Below are 18,356 nucleotides of genomic sequence, written 5' to 3'. Positions count from 1 at the left end.
TATAACTCGTTAATTGAATATTCTGATTGAATTTTTTTATACGACACGTTGTGGGTATGAAATTGTCAATTTATGGCGTTGTCATAACAAATTTGATTATATTACTAAATTTGTGGTATTTTAGACATGTGTTATTACGGAATATTTTAATTAATTTCATTTGGTACGACACATTGTGGTAAGAAAACGTCAATTTATGGTATTGCTATAATAATTATGGTTTGTTATATAATTTGTGGTATTTAAATATATTTTCTTTTGATACGACACATTGTGTTAAGAAAATGACAATTTTAGGTGTTGTTATAATAATTGTGGATATTTTATAAAATTTGTGGCATTTTACAAATATTTTTGGCTTGAGTATAACAATTGTTGATTCTAGTACTACATATTTTGATTTTGTTACGGAATATCATACGAGTCAAAAAAAATTTGGTACGATTCATTGTGGTAAGATAATGCCAATTTATGGTATTGTTATAACATTTATGGGTAACATTATTTAATTTTTGATATTGTACGTATATATTTGGTTAGGGTATAAATATTATGGATTTCGGTACGAATAATTATGATTACATAATAACAATATTTTTTAATTATGGATAACCTGCTAATGACCTGTTCAACAGGTAAATTTTAATGTACAAGTCGTAACTAGAATCATAAATATGCATTCAAAAACCAAAAATCGGCATAATGAAAATCACAAATTGTCATAATTTAGACATACGGTATACCCTGTGTACCATAGCTTCCTCCTAATGACGAATGCAGAGATTGCCAAGGCAGATTAAGACTATCCTCCCATGTCAACACCTTCGCTAAAACCTTGTACATACAACCCACTGGACTGATTAGTCTATAATCCTGTAGCCTAATTGTATTCATACTCTGTAGAACTGAAGTAATGAAATCAAAAGGGTGTTTACGCTAGTGATTAACTTATGCAGAATACTTTTTTGGTTTTGTCTTTATTCAATTTTTTTTGCATTTGTTAGTTTTACGTCAAACTTTTATGTGATATGGGTGAGCAAGGACGAGAGGAATCGGAAAAGTAAAAAAATTTAACTTTTAAACAATTATTTTGGAAAATATCCAAGAAAAGCTCAAAAAGTTAGTTTTTGGCTCGGCTCGCAAAAGCTCCGGTTCTTTGTATAGACTTGGCTCGTTTAAAGACTCTTGTAAAGTAAATTATTGCTTGTTGAGGGCTTGGCATGTTTACAAACACATTGAGCTCGAGCGCAAATTTTTGGCTCGTTTACTAAATGAGCCGGAGAAACCAAGCTTAGTTAAGTTGGTTTGCTCGTGTGTCTCCCCAGTGGTGGCGAATATTTGAGCCTCATGGGGAGTAGGTTTGGGGTTCAGGGTTCTGGACAGTCTTTGAACCTATTGACTAACATACTGACACTCTATTAATTCCTGCTAATAAATAAACATGGCAAAAAAAAAAAAAAAGTAAACGAGCCGAGCTCAAACACTACAAAGCTCGAGCTTGTAGTGTTTGGTAGACCAAGAGGACGACGCGGTTTTGTGAATAATATGAAGTTTAACCAGCGCATCTTCAAGGCGAGGTTGGGGGACGACGGGTTTGATAGGTATGATTCAATGTGACAAAACCCATTTTAAGAAACACAAAAATGATTTTTGACAACAAGATTAGGAACAAATCTATATTCTGAAAATCTGATTTTGTACATAATTATTGAATCCTATTATATCTAAAATGTGAATGTCTCGGATTATTGAACTATGTTCGATAAAAGAAGAAAAACTGCTGCTTAGTCTCCCAAGGTTCTTAGAACTAAGATGGCTTCTTGAAACGACGCTGTTCCGTTGCACTTCGCAGTTGAAAATGCGAAGTATATTTTAATACCACGGCGCGGGTTCATCATGTTTTGAAATCGTGCCTTGAACATGCGAGTTTTGGAAGAATAAAACAGCGGGCTTGAGAAACGCGAGTTCGGCGGTAAACATACTTCTCATCCTCAACCTGAGAAGTATCCAGAAGAAAGCTTCTCCCACTTTTTGACAATTTTCAACCTTGTTTTGGAATTAATTTAATGATCCGATTCGTCCTTATTGTATAAATTATCGATTATAATGTTTTTGAAAATCAGGAATTCAATCCATTACCAATTGGTTATTAATCGGAGAAGAAAGATTCCCCAAAAAAATGAAAAAAAATTAGCTAGGTACACTTGATTATAACTCTTATGAAAGAAAAAGTTTTCTCTTTCATTTTTTGAAATTTTGGACTTTACTTTGGAATTATTTTTATGATCCGATTTGTCCATATTGTTAAACTTGTCAATTAAAATGATTTTGTTAGACTTCAAGTCAATCGGATAATTCTTAGAATCTAATCGGGAAAGATATATGTCGAAAAAAATTGGGAAAAAGTGAGCCGGGAACACTTGATTACAATTTTAAGAAGACTTTTTCCCTCCGCCTTCTAGTTTCGTTATAACATCGTCGCCCCATCCAACTCGATCTTCACCGTCGCCGTTCCGACCTCTGAGTCAGCCGGCCGAGGTGTGTTAGCGACTTGGGCGATTGGAGCCGGTGACCTTATCCATGTGGCCACAGAGTTTTTGGCCGAAATGGCCATAAATTGTAATCAAATTGGGAGAATACCCATCTTTCTAAACGTTTTGTAAAAATATGTCATTGCTCCTTTTCAAAAGGCGTTATAGCGGTTAGGCGTCATGTGGCCGCCACGTAGATAACTCTTTTTAAAAAGGAGCTAAATTTAAACCCTAATTGCTCCTTTTGAAAATGAGCTATCATTCAAACCCTAATAGCGCCTTTTGAAAATGAGCTATAATTTTAATTAGTAGAGCCTTTTGAAAAGGAGCTATATATAATCCTAACCCCAAAAACACCGACGTTAGTTATCTCAATTTTTGAAACACAAAGTGTGAGAATTTGTAGTATTATCCAAAGAAATAGACTGGCCATAAAGATATTAAAAATTTTCACGATTGTGTTAAAAAAATTAGAATTATTTTTAATTTGGAAAAGATTGGATATAAAAGAGTTGATATGATATAGAAATTTCCAAATTAACTTTGCCGAGAAACGAGAGAGGAAGAGCCCGAATTCGTGATTTGGATGTGGTACATAGTTAGAGGGAGGAGTGGTTGATTATTAGTTGTTTGTTGATTATGTAATTTGTTTACAAATATGTATGGTGGGATATATTAGCTAGTGTGAGAGAGAAACCCCAGAGAGAGGGAGAAGAGTTAGAGAGAGAAACCAACTACATGGGTTTGTTCTTACAGAGTAACATATATTGTTGTAGTATGATTGTTTGTGAGTACTATTAATTTTTCACTCCCACGATCACCAAGTGAATGAATTTGCTCTCTCTTGAATTTGCTTTCTCTTAAACCTCAACTAAGTACTTAACTTATTGAACAAATTCAACTAGTGAAACACGTCCGGATAAATAATTGATTAACATAAAAGACTTGTATGATGTATCCCTCATGAAATTAATTGACGTAATTTTTTTTTAAAAAACAATACATTAAGGCATTATAACTGATAATACGAGTTTCTAAAAGGAGTTATAGCTCATATTCAAACGGAGCTAAAGGAGCTATAATTTCACCCAACATGATTCTTGGCATGGTTTGTTTTATTGAATTTGATAGGAGGAGAAAGAGAAATATCAAATAGGAGGAGAAAAGGGGATGCTTTGATTAAAGTCAACTCTATATCATATCACTCAACTCTTTTATATCCAATCTCTTTCAAATTAAAAATAATTCTAATTTTTTTAACACAATCGTGAAATTTTTTAATATCTTTATGGCTAGTCTATTTCTTTGGATAATACTACAAATTCTCACTTTGTGTTTCAAAAATTGAGATAACTAACGTCGGTATTTTTGGGGTTAGGATTATATATAGCTCATTTTCAAAAGGCGCTACTAGTTAAAATTATAACTCATTTACAAAAGGTGCTACTCCTTTTCAAAAGGAGCAATTAGGGTTTAAATTTAGCTTCTTTTCAAAAGGAGCTTTTTACATGGCGGCCACATGGCGCCTAACCGCTATAACGTCTTTTGAAAAGGAGCGATGACATATTTTTACAAAACTTTTAGAAAGATAGGTATTTTCCCAATTTGATTACAATTTATGGCCATTTCGGCCAAAAACTCCGTGGCCACACCCATCGCCTCTCTCTCTCTCTCTCTCTCTCTACAACAACGGGTGTTTTCTATTTGTGTCTCAGAAGTTTAGAAACAGAACCACTTCTGCAGCCCAATAATGTGAGGAACAATCTAAGGTACAATGGTTGGTTGCTGCATCTAATTCAGTTTCTATTGGCACCCATAATAGCTTTTCCGATTTTGATTTTGTCTTGCTTACGGCATTAGAAATCGATCCAAGCTATATGCCTCTCACGTGTTTGACATTTGGCTTCTGAGGGAAGTCTTTTTTCGGCCTATGGATTTTGTGAAGTATTTTGATTCAATTTTGCTACTTAGAAAAAAACTTGCATAAAATCTCAACTTCAGGAGCTCTCGTTTACCAATGCATTGAAATATGTGTTGGACAGATGTGGAAAGCACAAATGCCTCTTATAAACTTGAACTCCATTTCTGAATTTATAGCTTTCGCGGTTGGTTGTGCATGGTAAGGCTTTCTACTAGAACCTGGTATTCGAAATGTGAGGTTTGACCAATCTTTGTGTCGTGTAAATCTACCAGACTCATTGTAGACTTAGCTCTAAAAGAGCTTTAGACAATTTATTAGTTGCTTGTAATGGTTTCGCATATTGCAATGCTTGAGAAAGATATTTCACTACGGAGAGGAAGAAGACGAATGGGGATCTTAAAGGTGAAGGGCCAGAAATACGAGGACGGAGATGAGGGAGTACATAGTAGTATTCATGGTAATATGGGTGAGTGGGACCAAATCTTGCAGCCAGTGTGGTGAAGAGCAGAACACTGGGGCTTTCCTTTTTATTTATAGCCTAAGGGCATCTTTTGGTCTTCATTTGGGAGGGAAAATGCTCATTGACAATTTTTTTTGCAAACTACGTGCGTATGGCACATCCGCACATGGACTGTTAAAATGGATGGAGATCTATAAACCAAGTGGGGGTTATGTGGTCAAGTTTAAACCTCAGGGGTAAAGCGCCAGTAAAATGGACTTTTCCCAAATTTATAGTATGCGACGCACTCGTGTGTTCTCATTGCTTCCTCCTGCTTGTTTAGGTCCATCGTAGTCAAAAGAGTATGCACAATGTCTACATGTTTTACACCAGTCCTAGATCATGTAATATGCCCTGACTGTTCAGAACTATGGATGATGCTTTTGTTGGTATCTCTACTTACGATTTCAGCATCTATGCTTTTTCTTTACCCTTAGAAATCCCATTTTTTATGCCCTCTATGTCAAACAATGTCCGGAGTTTTTGTCTTGCAATCTCCTCCAATGTTCTATGTCAAACAATGTTTTATGTTTTGGGCTCTAACTTGGGATGGGATGGGTCCACTTTCTACCTTATTACTTCTGATGGGTTACCTTGAATCCTTCTTGAAATGGATGCTATGTATGAAATCAAGACGATATTTATGTTGTAACTGGAATCAGGATCTATATGGTAGTATTGGGAAGGACAATATGCTTTTTATGTTGTCATGTTCGAGATTTTATCAAACTACTTTCCTTCGTTATGCGCATCTTTTTTCATGGATTTCATTGCACTAATTGGGAAAATGTTGGGGAAATCTTTTTATTCTTGTCTTTTTTTCCGCTTTGAATAAGGCATTTTGGGGCCAAGGCTAAGCTATGCAGTGATGGCCAGTATACTTGTGAAACAAAATGGTCGTGATGTTATATACTCAGGGTTCATGTTTCACGTCTGGGAATTGCCTTCTCTTGCCAACTTATAACCTGTTGTTTTGATTGGTTTGAAGAGATATTGTTGCTTGTCACTTACTACACTAGGTGGAAAGTTGCAGGGGGTCAGCTAGTACTTCGAGTTTTTAGTAAAAAATTACAATGCACCACGTAAGAAGTTTATCGGCCATATTAGTTACATTTAGGCATGTTTTCTGTATGTATACTCTTGCGCTATAGCCTTTACCAGGGCTATTGTAAAGTGCCAAGTTACCTGTGCATCAGTCATATGTGAATCAATATCATCAGTTCTTGTTCAAGGGAAAGCACTCCTTTAAAATCTGTCTCCCCTTTTATCCCTTCAAAACACACTTGAAGTAGTCATTCACCTTTATAGAGGATCAGTATGTGTGAAGGCTCAGGGTCTGTTGTGTCTGGTTCGGCTTTGGACAAGGGGCTAGGTCCTCTTGGAGGATAGTCATACTTAGCCTTAGCAATCTATGCATTTCGTTGTTAGATGTGAACATTTATATGGAAAGATTAGTCATTTGGTCCAATTTATAACTTCATGTTGTCCTGCCCTGTGTTACATGGACTCGGGTACAATTGGCGAGTGCGGCTATGTGTGTGAGTGTCGATTTCATTTAATTTCCACCTCACAGACACAGAAATACGCCCAATAAATTGCATATGGCAGAACATTTCTTTCTTTCTGGGATAAATGGAGTTTACTAATTGCCTTAAGGCATTTCATGCATTAGATTGGAGTTTCCTGCATAGTTCATGTAATTCCGAATTACAAAATATCCTTGATAGATGGATGCTCAACTAAATATGTCGAACATAGAGTCCATATCCTTGTGAAAGTGTTGAGTACCTGACACTGGGGTTTTAGTTATTTATAAACGGTGGTTTGCTTCTTATCGTTGCTGAGTACAGACCCGGATCATACTTGTCATTCCAAAATCTATGCACCTGATTCTTTTTTCTCTCTAGTAAGTTGAATATTTATGCAGATGGTCTTGCCACCAAAATCTGATTGGAGACGTTCAGCCCCTGTGGGTATGTTGATATCAGTTGAAGAGGGAACCTCGCCCCCTTCAGGAAGACTATCTGCACTTTGGGTTTTATTCCAAAAGAATCTCAAACCTGTCATTCTCTGGTCTAATTACCATATATGTTTTGCCACTATGCAAATCTTGAACATCTGAGATACGCAAAAGAACATTATTTACAATAATGTAATTCCAATGACCTCGTTTACATTTCTATTCATGGATTTTTGATGAGGCAATCCTTAGTGGAGATGAGTTGTCCTAGCTGGTGCCATTTTATTTATATCACCTTATGTTGGAGTAGGTTTTCTAGTCATTTTGCAAACTTTATCACTTTGGTTTCCTCCAGACATCACATCCATACTTCTCTGTATGCAGCCAGAACACTATACTGTATACAGTTCATCACTGCCGTTTAGAGCTCTATCTTTGATTTTACATTGACTCTGGCGTTTTGTTTGGAAGATGAGATAATATTGCACAACAGTGCACTATACATCTCAGATATGCTTGCTTTGATGATTTTGTGGGAGACAATTCAGGGAATGTATCAATAGTTCCACTTAGAGACGATATAAGTTTAAGGAGGAAGTTGGTTTGGCATTGGATTACAGAGACAGCGTCTTATTTTCAATTCGGTTATACTCTGGAAAATAGGTAATCAGTACACGGACATAACGGTATATTGTGCTATCTCATTTTGACATGATATTATCGTCGTAAAACCCAAGAAGCTGAGAGTTTCCAAGGAGAAAATGAAATTGCTACTTTCTGGAATTTTGAATTGATATATTGCCCATTAAAGTACAACCATCAGTGAAGGCTTCAACACTGGACAACCTTAGCATAATTTAGAAGTATCAGCTCCAAGACATGCAACTCGTCTTTTTTACTCAACCCGATGAACCTATTACTCATTTCTGCAAGGTTCTTTCCATCTTCCCCAGTTAAAGACCCAACTCTCCCATTCTATAAGAACAAAGCTTTCTTGGGAAGATAAAGTGCAGCCATATCTTCGCCAGCAGTTTCGCAATCCTTAAATGTTGCAACACTTGCAACGATAAAGCTAATGCACCAGCAGTGGCTGTATCATGCACAAGGATGTCGGGCGACCTCTGCACTTCTGTACTTCAACTGATTGTCATAGACGCCCTCTGGAAGGGGATTTTGGTAACTAGACATTTGATGTAGAGTAGAATGGTTTTTGTGACAAGGGTGAGTTGGAGAGAGAAGAAAATAGAAGGAAAGAAAAAACTCAGCCCTCCCAAAACACTTGGTTGGCTGGTGGAGAGAAATGAGGAGAAAAGGTATTAAAAAAAAAGTTAGAAACACAATTTCGGACACAGCTTGGTACTGTTAGATGTATGTGGACCCATGTGAAAGATAAAATCCACTTTTCTGAATCTCTCCAAAGGTGGACAGATTCTGGTTTTACTACATACAGTATATCGTAAAATTGCATCTTCTTTCATTTTCTCTGTTTTATCTTTTGAAAGATGCTTGAAACACTTGTGTTTGCATGTGGAACTGTCCGATGTGTGCAGCGCTTGATGTTTGCAAATCTCATGTCCATTGTGCAGACCCACATGCATTGGACAGGAACAATTCTGCGCCCGTACCATTTCTTTTTACTTTTCCCAAGCAGAAGAATAGAACACAATCGTTTCCCTTCATTTATCTGCTAAAATCATTAACCAGACAATATCGAAAGAAACCAGTATCCTGCATTTTCTTTCTTTTTTCTCTACCCAATCCTTGTTCTCTGTTCTCCTAGCTTGCCAAACGGACTGGATTCTAGCAGAGATGAAAACTAACAGTGAAACCCATAAGCGAATCAAACCCGAATGCAAGATGGTGAAATTTTCCATAACTGAAAAAACCAGAAAATGACTTAAAAAAGGAATACGAAATGATATTTCAAATTCAGGTCTATAAATGTTAGTAACATTAATCAACATCTTCAATCATAATCCGATTACAGCCATATTTACATTTGTACACAAGTTAGAAGTACGATCACACATCCGTCAGTCAGAAGGACCCCATACCGTGCATTCTGCACGCTCATGTAGTCTGTTGTAGCATATATTCAAACTACACTGGCTTTGAAGTACTTGTTAAACCCTTCCTCCTCTCTACAATACTTATGCAGGACTTTATACACTTCCATCAACAATTTCGGAAACCGACTCCCAAAATAGCCATCAAATCCTTCAGGTACCGGTCCTAGAATTTCCTGAAATGAACACCAGTAATCAAACTCGCATCACCTACAATGGAAACAATGGAAAGATATTTGTGTATATAAATATTCAATTCCGAAGTGTTTGCATGAGAAATAAACCTGAATTTCAAGAGGAAGTTCCCTATAATGATTCAGCTTGTTCCGCATGACTCGCAGTAAGTCACGAACACTGTCAAACTTATACCGCCTGTATTTTCCGATGTTTTTCAAGAATGTTGGTTCCATCTTTTCGTCCCATTTTGTGCCTAAAGCCAAGGGAGCTATCCTCTCTAATGCTTTTAAAAGATTAGAGTTAGCTTCCCTGTCTTCTAGTTCTACCCTATCGCTCGCATCACGGAGAAATGATAATCTCATCTCAGAATCCCAAAACAAAGGATGATTAAACACCTCCGATGCCTTCGGCCTGCATCAATTAAGTAGATCACATAAAATGGGTCTTCGAAAAATTAACTCAAAGAAAAAGAACTAAGAATCCTGCAAAGGCGAATAGTCAACGACGAAGTTGGAATGTGCCTTATGTCTCACTCAAGGTTACTGTATTATCTGTTCATTGGATACAAAAACTTTTACAGATTCTAAAATGGATGTATAATGGTTTTTCAAGCTTGTAAACTAGGGATGGCAATCGGCACAATTGGGGCAGATATGGGGAATTCCGTACCCGATAGCCGAAATAATTACCCACCCGAATCCGCCCCGATAACCGAACGGGGAGAGAAGTGGTTACCCATATCCGAACCAAACGGATTTCGGGTATTCCCTGAACCGAATGGGTAACTGAACAAGACGTTTTTCTGATCCAAAAAAAAGGAAAACCAAGAAAGATGGGGAAAAAAGAAAAACCAAGAAAGATGGGGATTTTCTTCTCCTCCAAAGTCATCCCCTTCGATAGAAAAGGACCTTAAAAAACCCAGAAATCATCCTATCAATTACGGCAAAACAGCTTCGACTTAAAAAATCAAGATACAACACAAACCAGAACCCATCTTTCTAGTTTGCCAGTTACAACACAAATCGAGATACAAAAAATCGGGAAGCGGGAGATAGGAAGCTGGACGGAGAAGAGGGAGGTGAACCTGAAGCAGATTTGTTGAGAGATGTCTTATGATCGACGGCGGAGGGGGAACTCAAATCAGGAGAGAGAGAGAGAGAGATACGGCCGAAAACCTTAATCGATGGTGAAGGGGTGACAGCAAGAAAGAATGAGTCGGATGTAGAAGATGAGGAGTTGCAAAGGATGTGATATGGGGCGGCGTGGGTGGGTGGATGAAACTGTTAAAGTAATAGGAGTGTCAAGTGTGTGAACCCTAAGTTTTAAACCTCGCTACCGTGGAGTATGTGTATATATTTATTTTATAAATAAATAAATAAATATATATATATATATATATATATATATATATATATATATATATATATATATATAAATCAAGCCTTTCTCGGTCATTTTTTTTGCTAATTTCTCGCGGGCACCCTTAAAATCACATTTTGCACACATTGAACTGTTCGGATTATAAAAATTTGATCATGAACTATGAGATTGAGATTTGGGGTGTTTTTTTAGGTGTTTTTTTGGGTGTCCCTTGAACCGTCCCGTACACACACACACACACGCATATATATACATATGGGGTATTGTTGTAATTTCCTTATTTCAGTTCGGTTCGGGTAACAGTTAAACCATAACCGAACCGATACCCGTTCGGTTTTCCAATACCTCAACCATACCCATATCCACGGGGAAAAATTCAGTTATGGTTCAGGGAAAAACATCAGTTATGGTTTGGGTACCCATCGGTTCGGTCGAGATTGCCATCTCTATTGTAAACTCCATGAAACAGCTTAGACAGTGCTCGGTTGTCTATTTTAGTAGCTTTAGGCTAAAACACCACAAAAGCTTGTCATTCTATCTTAGCACAAAAAAGCTCTACTTTTCAAACAGCTTAGATTTTTTTAGCCCTACTCTTGCTGCAAAAAGAATACGCGACTTTTTAGCCCAAACAACTTCGTTTTTCTTTAGTTGGCGTTTTTCATGGAAAGCAAAAAAAAAAAAAATTGACTTTTTAGATATCTCAAACACAGCATTAGTAGTCCTTCACAGAACCAAAGAAACAGCGTAGTGTCTCGCCGTCTCCAAATGGCACAGAGAACAACAAATCGAAGAGGTGACAAGTATAACTATCACTGTGTAGTCATCAAGGCAATAATCTCCTTGCGTCATACCTTAATTCGGCATCCCGGTCCAATAAACGGGATAACAAATCCACAGCTTCTGGAATATACTCCACTAAGAAGAGGTCAGCTTTGCTCTTCACAATGTTGATGTCACGCTCAAGACGGTCACCAAACGGATGTCGACCACCGGTAATACAGTAAAAGAGGACACAGCCTAAGCTAAACATATCAACAGCGCGCGTTTGGCGCCCATGGAGAAGCTGTTCGGGAGCTTGCCACCCCGAACTTCCATAACCTGTAACAGCTAATGAAATTAAATACTGAACAATAGGACTACAAATCGTATATAACTTGAAGTGAAATAGTGAAGCTAGGTAGTGTATGTGAAAAAATACACTACATACAATTTAGATGCATACCCCATTGGTGGTGGTTAGCATTCCCCAAATAATACATATGAACAACAATCAAACCTTATGATTTTAGAATTGAACTACAGAACACACCATTTGCATATCTGATAACTAGCAGTGATGCTACCAATAATTCATGGTAAACAAGTGGGATCATGCAATTATTCTAGAGAATACTGGCAAGTAAAATAATTTCCAAAAACTTGGGACATTCTATATACTCCTAAATCATTAATTCCAATAAAATCACGGGTACATAAAGGTTCAAGATGTTGCAAATCAAATAGAATGCACGAAATGGAGGAAATATGCAGTTGCCGCCATAATAATGAGTCAAGAATACTTGCCAGTAGCATGATGGCCCAAGGAAGACATATCCCCAACAAGGCGCTTGCTGATACCCATATCAGAAAGCTTTGCACATAAAGATCTGTCTTTAATTATCAGCACATTTTGAGGCTTTAAGTCTCGATGAACTATCCCCAATTCATGCAAATGCACAAGCCCAGAAACCACATCCCTGTATTACGAAAGGAAACAAAAGCATATCAAGCAAATACTGAGATGCAGTCTAATCAAGTAAGGACAAGTTTTAAACCTGCGTGCTTAAAAATATCAACAAGGCAATCTACCATAAACTTATAACTGCCGTATTGCCATAGGAAAGTAAGATTACATTGCCGGCTTTAGCATTCTTGATGTAGCTCAGCAGCTCACATATCCAGTCATCAATTCTTATGGCCGTTTGCGAATAGAGAATAGTACTGGCAGCCAGGACTTATGTGGGCATTAGGAATTGGATAAAAAATACATGGGACATTGCACAATGCCTCTTCACAAATTGCCTTTTTGGTCAATAAGTCTAAAATCTTAAACATAATCAGCTCATGAAATCCTACTCTATCTGCTAGATTACTCTAATCAAATGTGCTCATGGAAATGGGATTCCGTTCCAGATTCAATGCAGAGAAGAATGAAATAGGTCCAGTCTACTTAAAGTCTACTGACTGAGATAAATCGAATTCCAGGATCAGAAGGGCTTGGGCCTAATAGTACAGATGTACTCCTTCCTGCAAATGGACCTGGAAAATTATAGTATTTTGTATGGAATTAACTATTAAGCAACATCCACTACTAGAAATATGAGACAATATCATAAAGATTCCCACCCATGGACAACGACAAAACTTCATGGCCTCTAAGGATTGGATACATCTACTCTTTTCATAAGTATCAAACGGGATTTCTACACAGGAACAACAAGGTTCAAGGATTTGGTGGCACCAATTTTACAGATGAAAAAGAAGAAGAATGACAGCCTAAGACAAAAATAATAGTGTCATACTCAGCATGAGATGGTGACACATCTAGCGTATAATCTAACGACGTCAAATTTTTTTAAACTAACCTCATCAATTTCAAAAACATAGGAGAAGGATAGCCTTTGTCTGTCCACAATTTAACTTCCGGCACAGTGCCCTCCATTGATTCAAAACGGATTTTATACTCGATTTTGACTTCCGTAGCTTGGTCCTCACCAACGGTTGGAGCATCCAAGTGCATCTGAATTAAATCACTTAGGCTGCAAGTGCAACGCTCCAATGACAGATACACGAAATCCTGGTCTGATTCAACTCCATACCATCGAACAATATTTGGATGTCTATCCGATGCAATAAGATTCTGGATTTCTTTGAAAGCAACATCGTGATGGGTCTTGACAAGACGTTTCACAGCAACAGGACGGCCTTCATAAATTCCCTCGAGCACAATGGTACCATTGCTTCCCTTAGCAATCTCTCTATTGGAGACAAACAATTTACCAATTGTGCGTCCATCTAAACTTTCGTCCACTCCTTGATTGAGTTTCAACCATGGTCTCTCATCATATCCATCACCAGACGAGGTGCGACCATTATTTTTTCCTGACCTCCGTATTTTCTTTCTTTTTGAAGTCACGGTACTTGCATTTAAGTCATTGGGCTGCTTATTTCCCTCACCGTCCTTCCTAGCCATTAAAAAATAAAGGCAGGGGACAAGGCATACAGTAGTGATTACCAGAGATATAAGAGAATATCCACTAGACCCTTTAGAAACCATATTTAGTCCACCACTGCCACGCATTTTCACATCTTGCATAACAGAGATCCCCGAATTCTCAGTCATTTGAACCACTGATGGCCCTAGACCAATGTTGTTGTTGTAAGGTTCATTTGGAGCAGGCAGTGAAAGTATCTCATCATTACCATGCAATCCTGGTAATTTATCAACCTTGGGAGGCTGCCAATGAAGCCCATGCTTTGAATTGGACTCTGGAAGCATCATTTCTTCATCATGAGCCTCAGGCAGCATGTTAGGCTTATAAAATGGTCCTAGCATATTATGACGGTGAAAGCGGTATACAACAGCCTTTGATTGACATGGCAATGGCATACTGAAGTTAACCCCAGGGGCAGGAGGAAATTCAGATTCAGACTCGGAAAGAGCCCCACTAAATGAATTTTCAGTGTCTTGACAAAGGTAAGCAGCCCCAATTTCAGCAACTGTCATGTTCCAAAGAACTTTGTCGGTATTTAGAGCGAAAGACTTCAGTGAGTAATCAGTTCTTGTGATGTAAAGAGGAAGCTCATCAGGCTCAAAGTTCAAAGAACCTGACTGTCCCAGTTCATCAAAGGTAGTACTGTTTAATACACTGTTTACAACGTTGCTCTGTGACGTGGGTGGAGGATCAGACATCTTGTAAGTGTAGATTAGCCTTCCAGTCTTAGCATCAACCAGAAACACAGTAGTCTTCTTTGACCCAAGTACAACTCCTCCATCTTCTGCTATGAGTGGAGTATTGCTGATGAACTCTTCAATAGTCTCTTTGAGTTTCTGAGACAAAAAGATGGATATGAGAATTCACCCAGTTAAGTGATTATGACAAAGGTTATTCACAACCCCATGAAGGAGGGAAAGAAAGGAAAGATAGTCTATAACCACTAGATAATATGCATTTACAGTGCAATTAATAGTCCCATTACAAGCAGATGCAGAACATAAGCCACCAACCAATGAACATTTCCCCATCTAGATAAAACTAACCATCTTTATTGAGGTAAGAGCAAAATAGATGATACGGACCTAGGGTGAATCAGGCAATCATGGGCAAGTAGTTGTTAACAAAACCCTGCCAGACGGAGTCTTTTTACCAATCTTGAATCTAAGGACTATAGAACTTCGGGAAATCATTAATGTGAAAGATAGAGAGACATTTGCCGACATACCCTCTTACCAAAGGCATCATTCATATACAACGCCCAGTCATCCCCGCAATCTATGAAGAAGCTGCTCAGCCGGGAAATGTTCTCCTTATCATCATCATCATCATGCTCAACAGTAGCCTGATAGGAAGAGTAAATTGATGGTCCTGATATAAATGACCATAAATCTTTCCCAGATTTAGGCTCAACTAAATGGATTGTTCCATCCAAGGCAGCAACCAATGCAGTATCATGCTCACTGTTTCAAAAAGTAAAAGAACAATAAAATAAAAAAGTGAGAAAACAGAGTGTGGTAATTGGCGGGGAGAGAATAAAGAATAAAGCCGTTCGAGATGTTGCCATATCAATGGGGAAAATTTGTGTTGTCTTTGGAAAAAAATGTTCCAAATGGGAGTAGGAATGTGGTATGCCACCATCTCTAAAGAATGCTATGATGGAGGTAAGCTTGTAGAGATCTCATTCTAAACAATAATTGATAACATAACGCGAGATTGATATTCTGTTAATAATTGGCCCCAAGAAAGTATGCTTATTATTCCTGAAAGCAAATATGTACAAACATGCTTTAATGACCATCATGACCCCCTTATTTCATATTTTGATATTCAAAAACTCCGCTATCCAAATTCTAGTCTCCAACACATGAGCTTTTGTTTTCTCTAGACAATGACTTTTAACAAGAGAGAGGTGACGAAAATTTGGGGTCGTGTTGGATTGTTGAGTTTTAGAACTGAACAATGTCACATTTTTGGACGTGCACAATAGAACATAAATCATTTAGGTATTAGGCTATTACGGTCCACAAATGTGAGGTTCTGCATTGAGAATAGCCCTTGTTCCTGTGTATAGGAGCATAGTCTCACTGCATCAAGCTCTATCTTCTCCCTCCCAATTCCCTTTCCTAGCACTCCTAATTCCTAACACATACAGACTATACACATTATTTATGGCAGAAAATCAATGCTTGAATTATGCTTTATTGCCTGATATTAATTATTAGCGACGGGGGAAGGGATCCCCCGGCTCGAACCTGGGTACGTGAGAGGGATAGCTGCAATAGCGAGAACACTTAAGTGCTCGGCTTGCGCCAATGGGCTATTGTCCCATTGAACAATCAATGCCTGAATTTAGGTTCACAATTGTCAATTCCTCTATTTATCTTCTCCTATTACAGACTTCCTCTGAAGCTTAGGATAAGCGTCCCGCTAGTACATAGCAGCCGGCACTGCTTCGTTAAGCGACAAGCTCATTATAAAGGCATTCTTTGTGAGCTCAAAATCGAAGCGTCTCCACTGGAGTTCTGTTTGACCCCAAAGCTATATGAAATCCTTTTCGAAGCTGTTTTATGGGCCATAGTAGCACCAGATTGAGTATGAATTACACCAGCAGAGAAGTCCGTATACAAACATAATCACTATACAAACATAATCACGTCATGTTTGGAAGAACTGTGTTCAGATCTCCAAGACAAAATATTTAGCTTACGAAAACACTCTTGCGTATATAGAAGTAAGCCAAACCATCCCGTTATCTTAATCACCGTACGTCCTTATATATTATACTCATTCTATCACCATTGCATAAAACCCCTAACCTAAGTCACATAATCCTTCAGGAGGCCCCTCCACTCCCGCTCTCAATTCTCCCTTAGCACTCACAGTCTCGCAAATTTAGTAGTTCGGGATGTTTATGTTTTTCAAAGACGCGCCGCCGCCCGGGCTCGCACTATGTGATCAGCCCTTAACCCTCTATTCTACTCATATGAATAGTGAAACAAAAGAGGGAAAAACCCAATATTTATTTAAGATTTCAAAAGGAAATGGAGGCACTCACTTAGAAATCGACAACAGAGACCGCTTAGCCGGCTGAGTACTGACTCCATCGAGATCATTCCCGACCAGGCTCGAAACGCTGCCGCTCGAACCCAAAAACCCAGATACGATAACTAGAACGCATAAGAAGAGGCCGATCAATTTGCGATTCATCTGGCGAAAAGAGAACAGGATTGGATTTTAGAAGTGAGGGATTCTGATTTGAGAACGAAAAGGGTGGATTGGAGTTCGATCCAATCCTCGATTTGGGTTTTTGATTGGCGCGTCTGGAGGAGAGATAAAATGGAGGGTTTTTGGAAACGAGGAAGAGATCCAAAGAGATATTCGAAGCTTCGGATGGTCTACGCGATTTGGGATCTCCGATGTTGTCAGATTACTGCAATGGAGATTTGTCGTGAAACCAACGGCTTTGATTTCGTTGGGTTTTTGGGTTACCGTTCTTATCTTGTTGGTAATTAGCGCCGCCCGTTTTGGCCTAATTTTTCCGGTGTTTATTCCATTTTATTTTTTTCATTTATATTAGTTTTGTGTATTTTTTTAAGAAATTAATATTCGCACTTTCTTTTTTAATATTCACATTTTTTTATTTTAATAAAAATAAACATGTACTTTCAACATGAGAAACAAAAAAAAAAGAGTGTGAATAATAAAAAAAAGGGGTGTGAATATTAATTTCCTTTATTTATGAATTATTGTTTTTGTATTAAAAAGTTTTGAAAATATTAAAAAAAAACTAAAGACAAAATAATTAAAAATAAATATAATTTTTTAATAATTATTTTATTTATTAAAAAAATAATTAATTTGATTTATAATTTTTACTTTTTCAGATTTCTCTCGTCAAGATAAGTTAATAAATATATATAAATTGACAACAAAAAAAATGCCAAGTTTTTTGGATAAGGCCAATAAATAATCATCAGGCCAAAATAGACATTATCAAGCGTGTACGCGTATGAAAGTGAGCGTGCAAGTGTCGACGAGAATTTAAAAGTTTTTTCTTAGATTATTATAAATTATCATTATTCGCGAGAATGAGAATTGAGCGCAAGAGATGAGAGGCGAGGGTTATATGACTAAGAGCATCCACAATGGATTAACCAAAACCAAAATGTCACTAATGTTAGAAATATTTGTTCAAAAAAATGTTCATATTGAAATAAACAATCTTAGCAACTTTTTAGCCACTAACTAAATTTTGGTCTTTGAATAATAAAGTCTAGCAACTTTTTTGCCAAAAACTAAACTTATTGGACCCAATATTTTGTTAATTAAGTACACCCATTATTATACAAAATCTTCTCTATCTCTTTCTTCCCTTTTCTTGGTAGACAAATCTTTATGTGCAAGGCAATCCTCAGGGACTCGGGATCATGTACGGCGGAGTGCCTTATAGGGGTTGTAGTGCAACGCACATCCGTTGATCTCATCAATTAACGGTTCAGATAAAAAATCAATTAGACCGATAATGAATTTTTTTTAGCGATTATAATTAAAAATCATATCTCAAC

At 37.5% G+C, this 18,356-nt stretch overlaps 1 protein-coding gene and 1 long non-coding RNA gene across 3 annotated transcripts; one reads left to right on the top strand and one right to left on the bottom strand.

Annotated features, from left to right (window-relative positions):
- The first annotated feature begins 4,172 nt into the window (after positions 1 to 4,172).
- Positions 4,173 to 7,156, top strand: LOC131304442 (uncharacterized). Its single transcript, XR_009192408.1, has 3 exons — positions 4,173 to 4,300; positions 4,392 to 4,475; positions 6,879 to 7,156. It is a non-coding gene; the product is annotated as an uncharacterized LOC131304442 (long non-coding RNA).
- Positions 7,157 to 8,817: 1,661 nt separating this feature from the next.
- On the bottom strand, positions 8,818 to 17,287 carry LOC131303755 (serine/threonine-protein kinase/endoribonuclease IRE1a-like). Of its 2 annotated transcripts, XM_058330745.1 has the most exons (7): positions 16,847 to 17,287; positions 15,017 to 15,251; positions 13,159 to 14,624; positions 12,098 to 12,270; positions 11,386 to 11,632; positions 9,262 to 9,565; positions 8,818 to 9,153 (listed from the first exon to the last, which is right to left on the bottom strand). In XM_058330745.1, the coding sequence occupies exons 1-7, from the start codon at positions 16,996 to 16,998 to the stop codon at positions 9,007 to 9,009; spliced, it is 2,724 nt and encodes a 907-aa protein (XP_058186728.1). In that variant the 5' UTR covers positions 16,999 to 17,287; the 3' UTR covers positions 8,818 to 9,006. The 2 variants fall into 2 exon arrangements, with proteins under 2 accessions (XP_058186728.1, XP_058186729.1); XM_058330746.1 differs by lacking the exon at positions 16,847 to 17,287 and having other exon boundaries at positions 15,025 to 15,179.
- Positions 17,288 to 18,356: the final 1,069 nt, after the last annotated feature.

The sequence above is a fragment of the Rhododendron vialii genome, chromosome 10a (genome assembly GCF_030253575.1).
Source record: "Rhododendron vialii isolate Sample 1 chromosome 10a, ASM3025357v1".
NCBI lineage: Eukaryota > Viridiplantae > Streptophyta > Magnoliopsida > Ericales > Ericaceae > Rhododendron > Rhododendron vialii.
Note: the sequence above shows the minus strand (reverse complement) of the source record. Positions and strands in the feature narration are given on the sequence as shown.

Coding starts and splice junctions, on each gene's coding strand:
- LOC131303755 (XM_058330745.1), bottom strand. CDS start 16,998: ATGAATCGCAAATTGATCGGCCTCTTCTTATGCGTTCTAGTTATCGTA. Junction 11,633..12,097: donor CTTGGGCCATCATGCTACTG/GCAAGTATTCTT, acceptor TAGCTGTTACAG/GTTATGGAAGTTCGGGGTGG. Junction 9,566..11,385: donor GACCGGGATGCCGAATTAAG/GTATGACGCAAG, acceptor TAATTGATGCAG/GCCGAAGGCATCGGAGGTGT.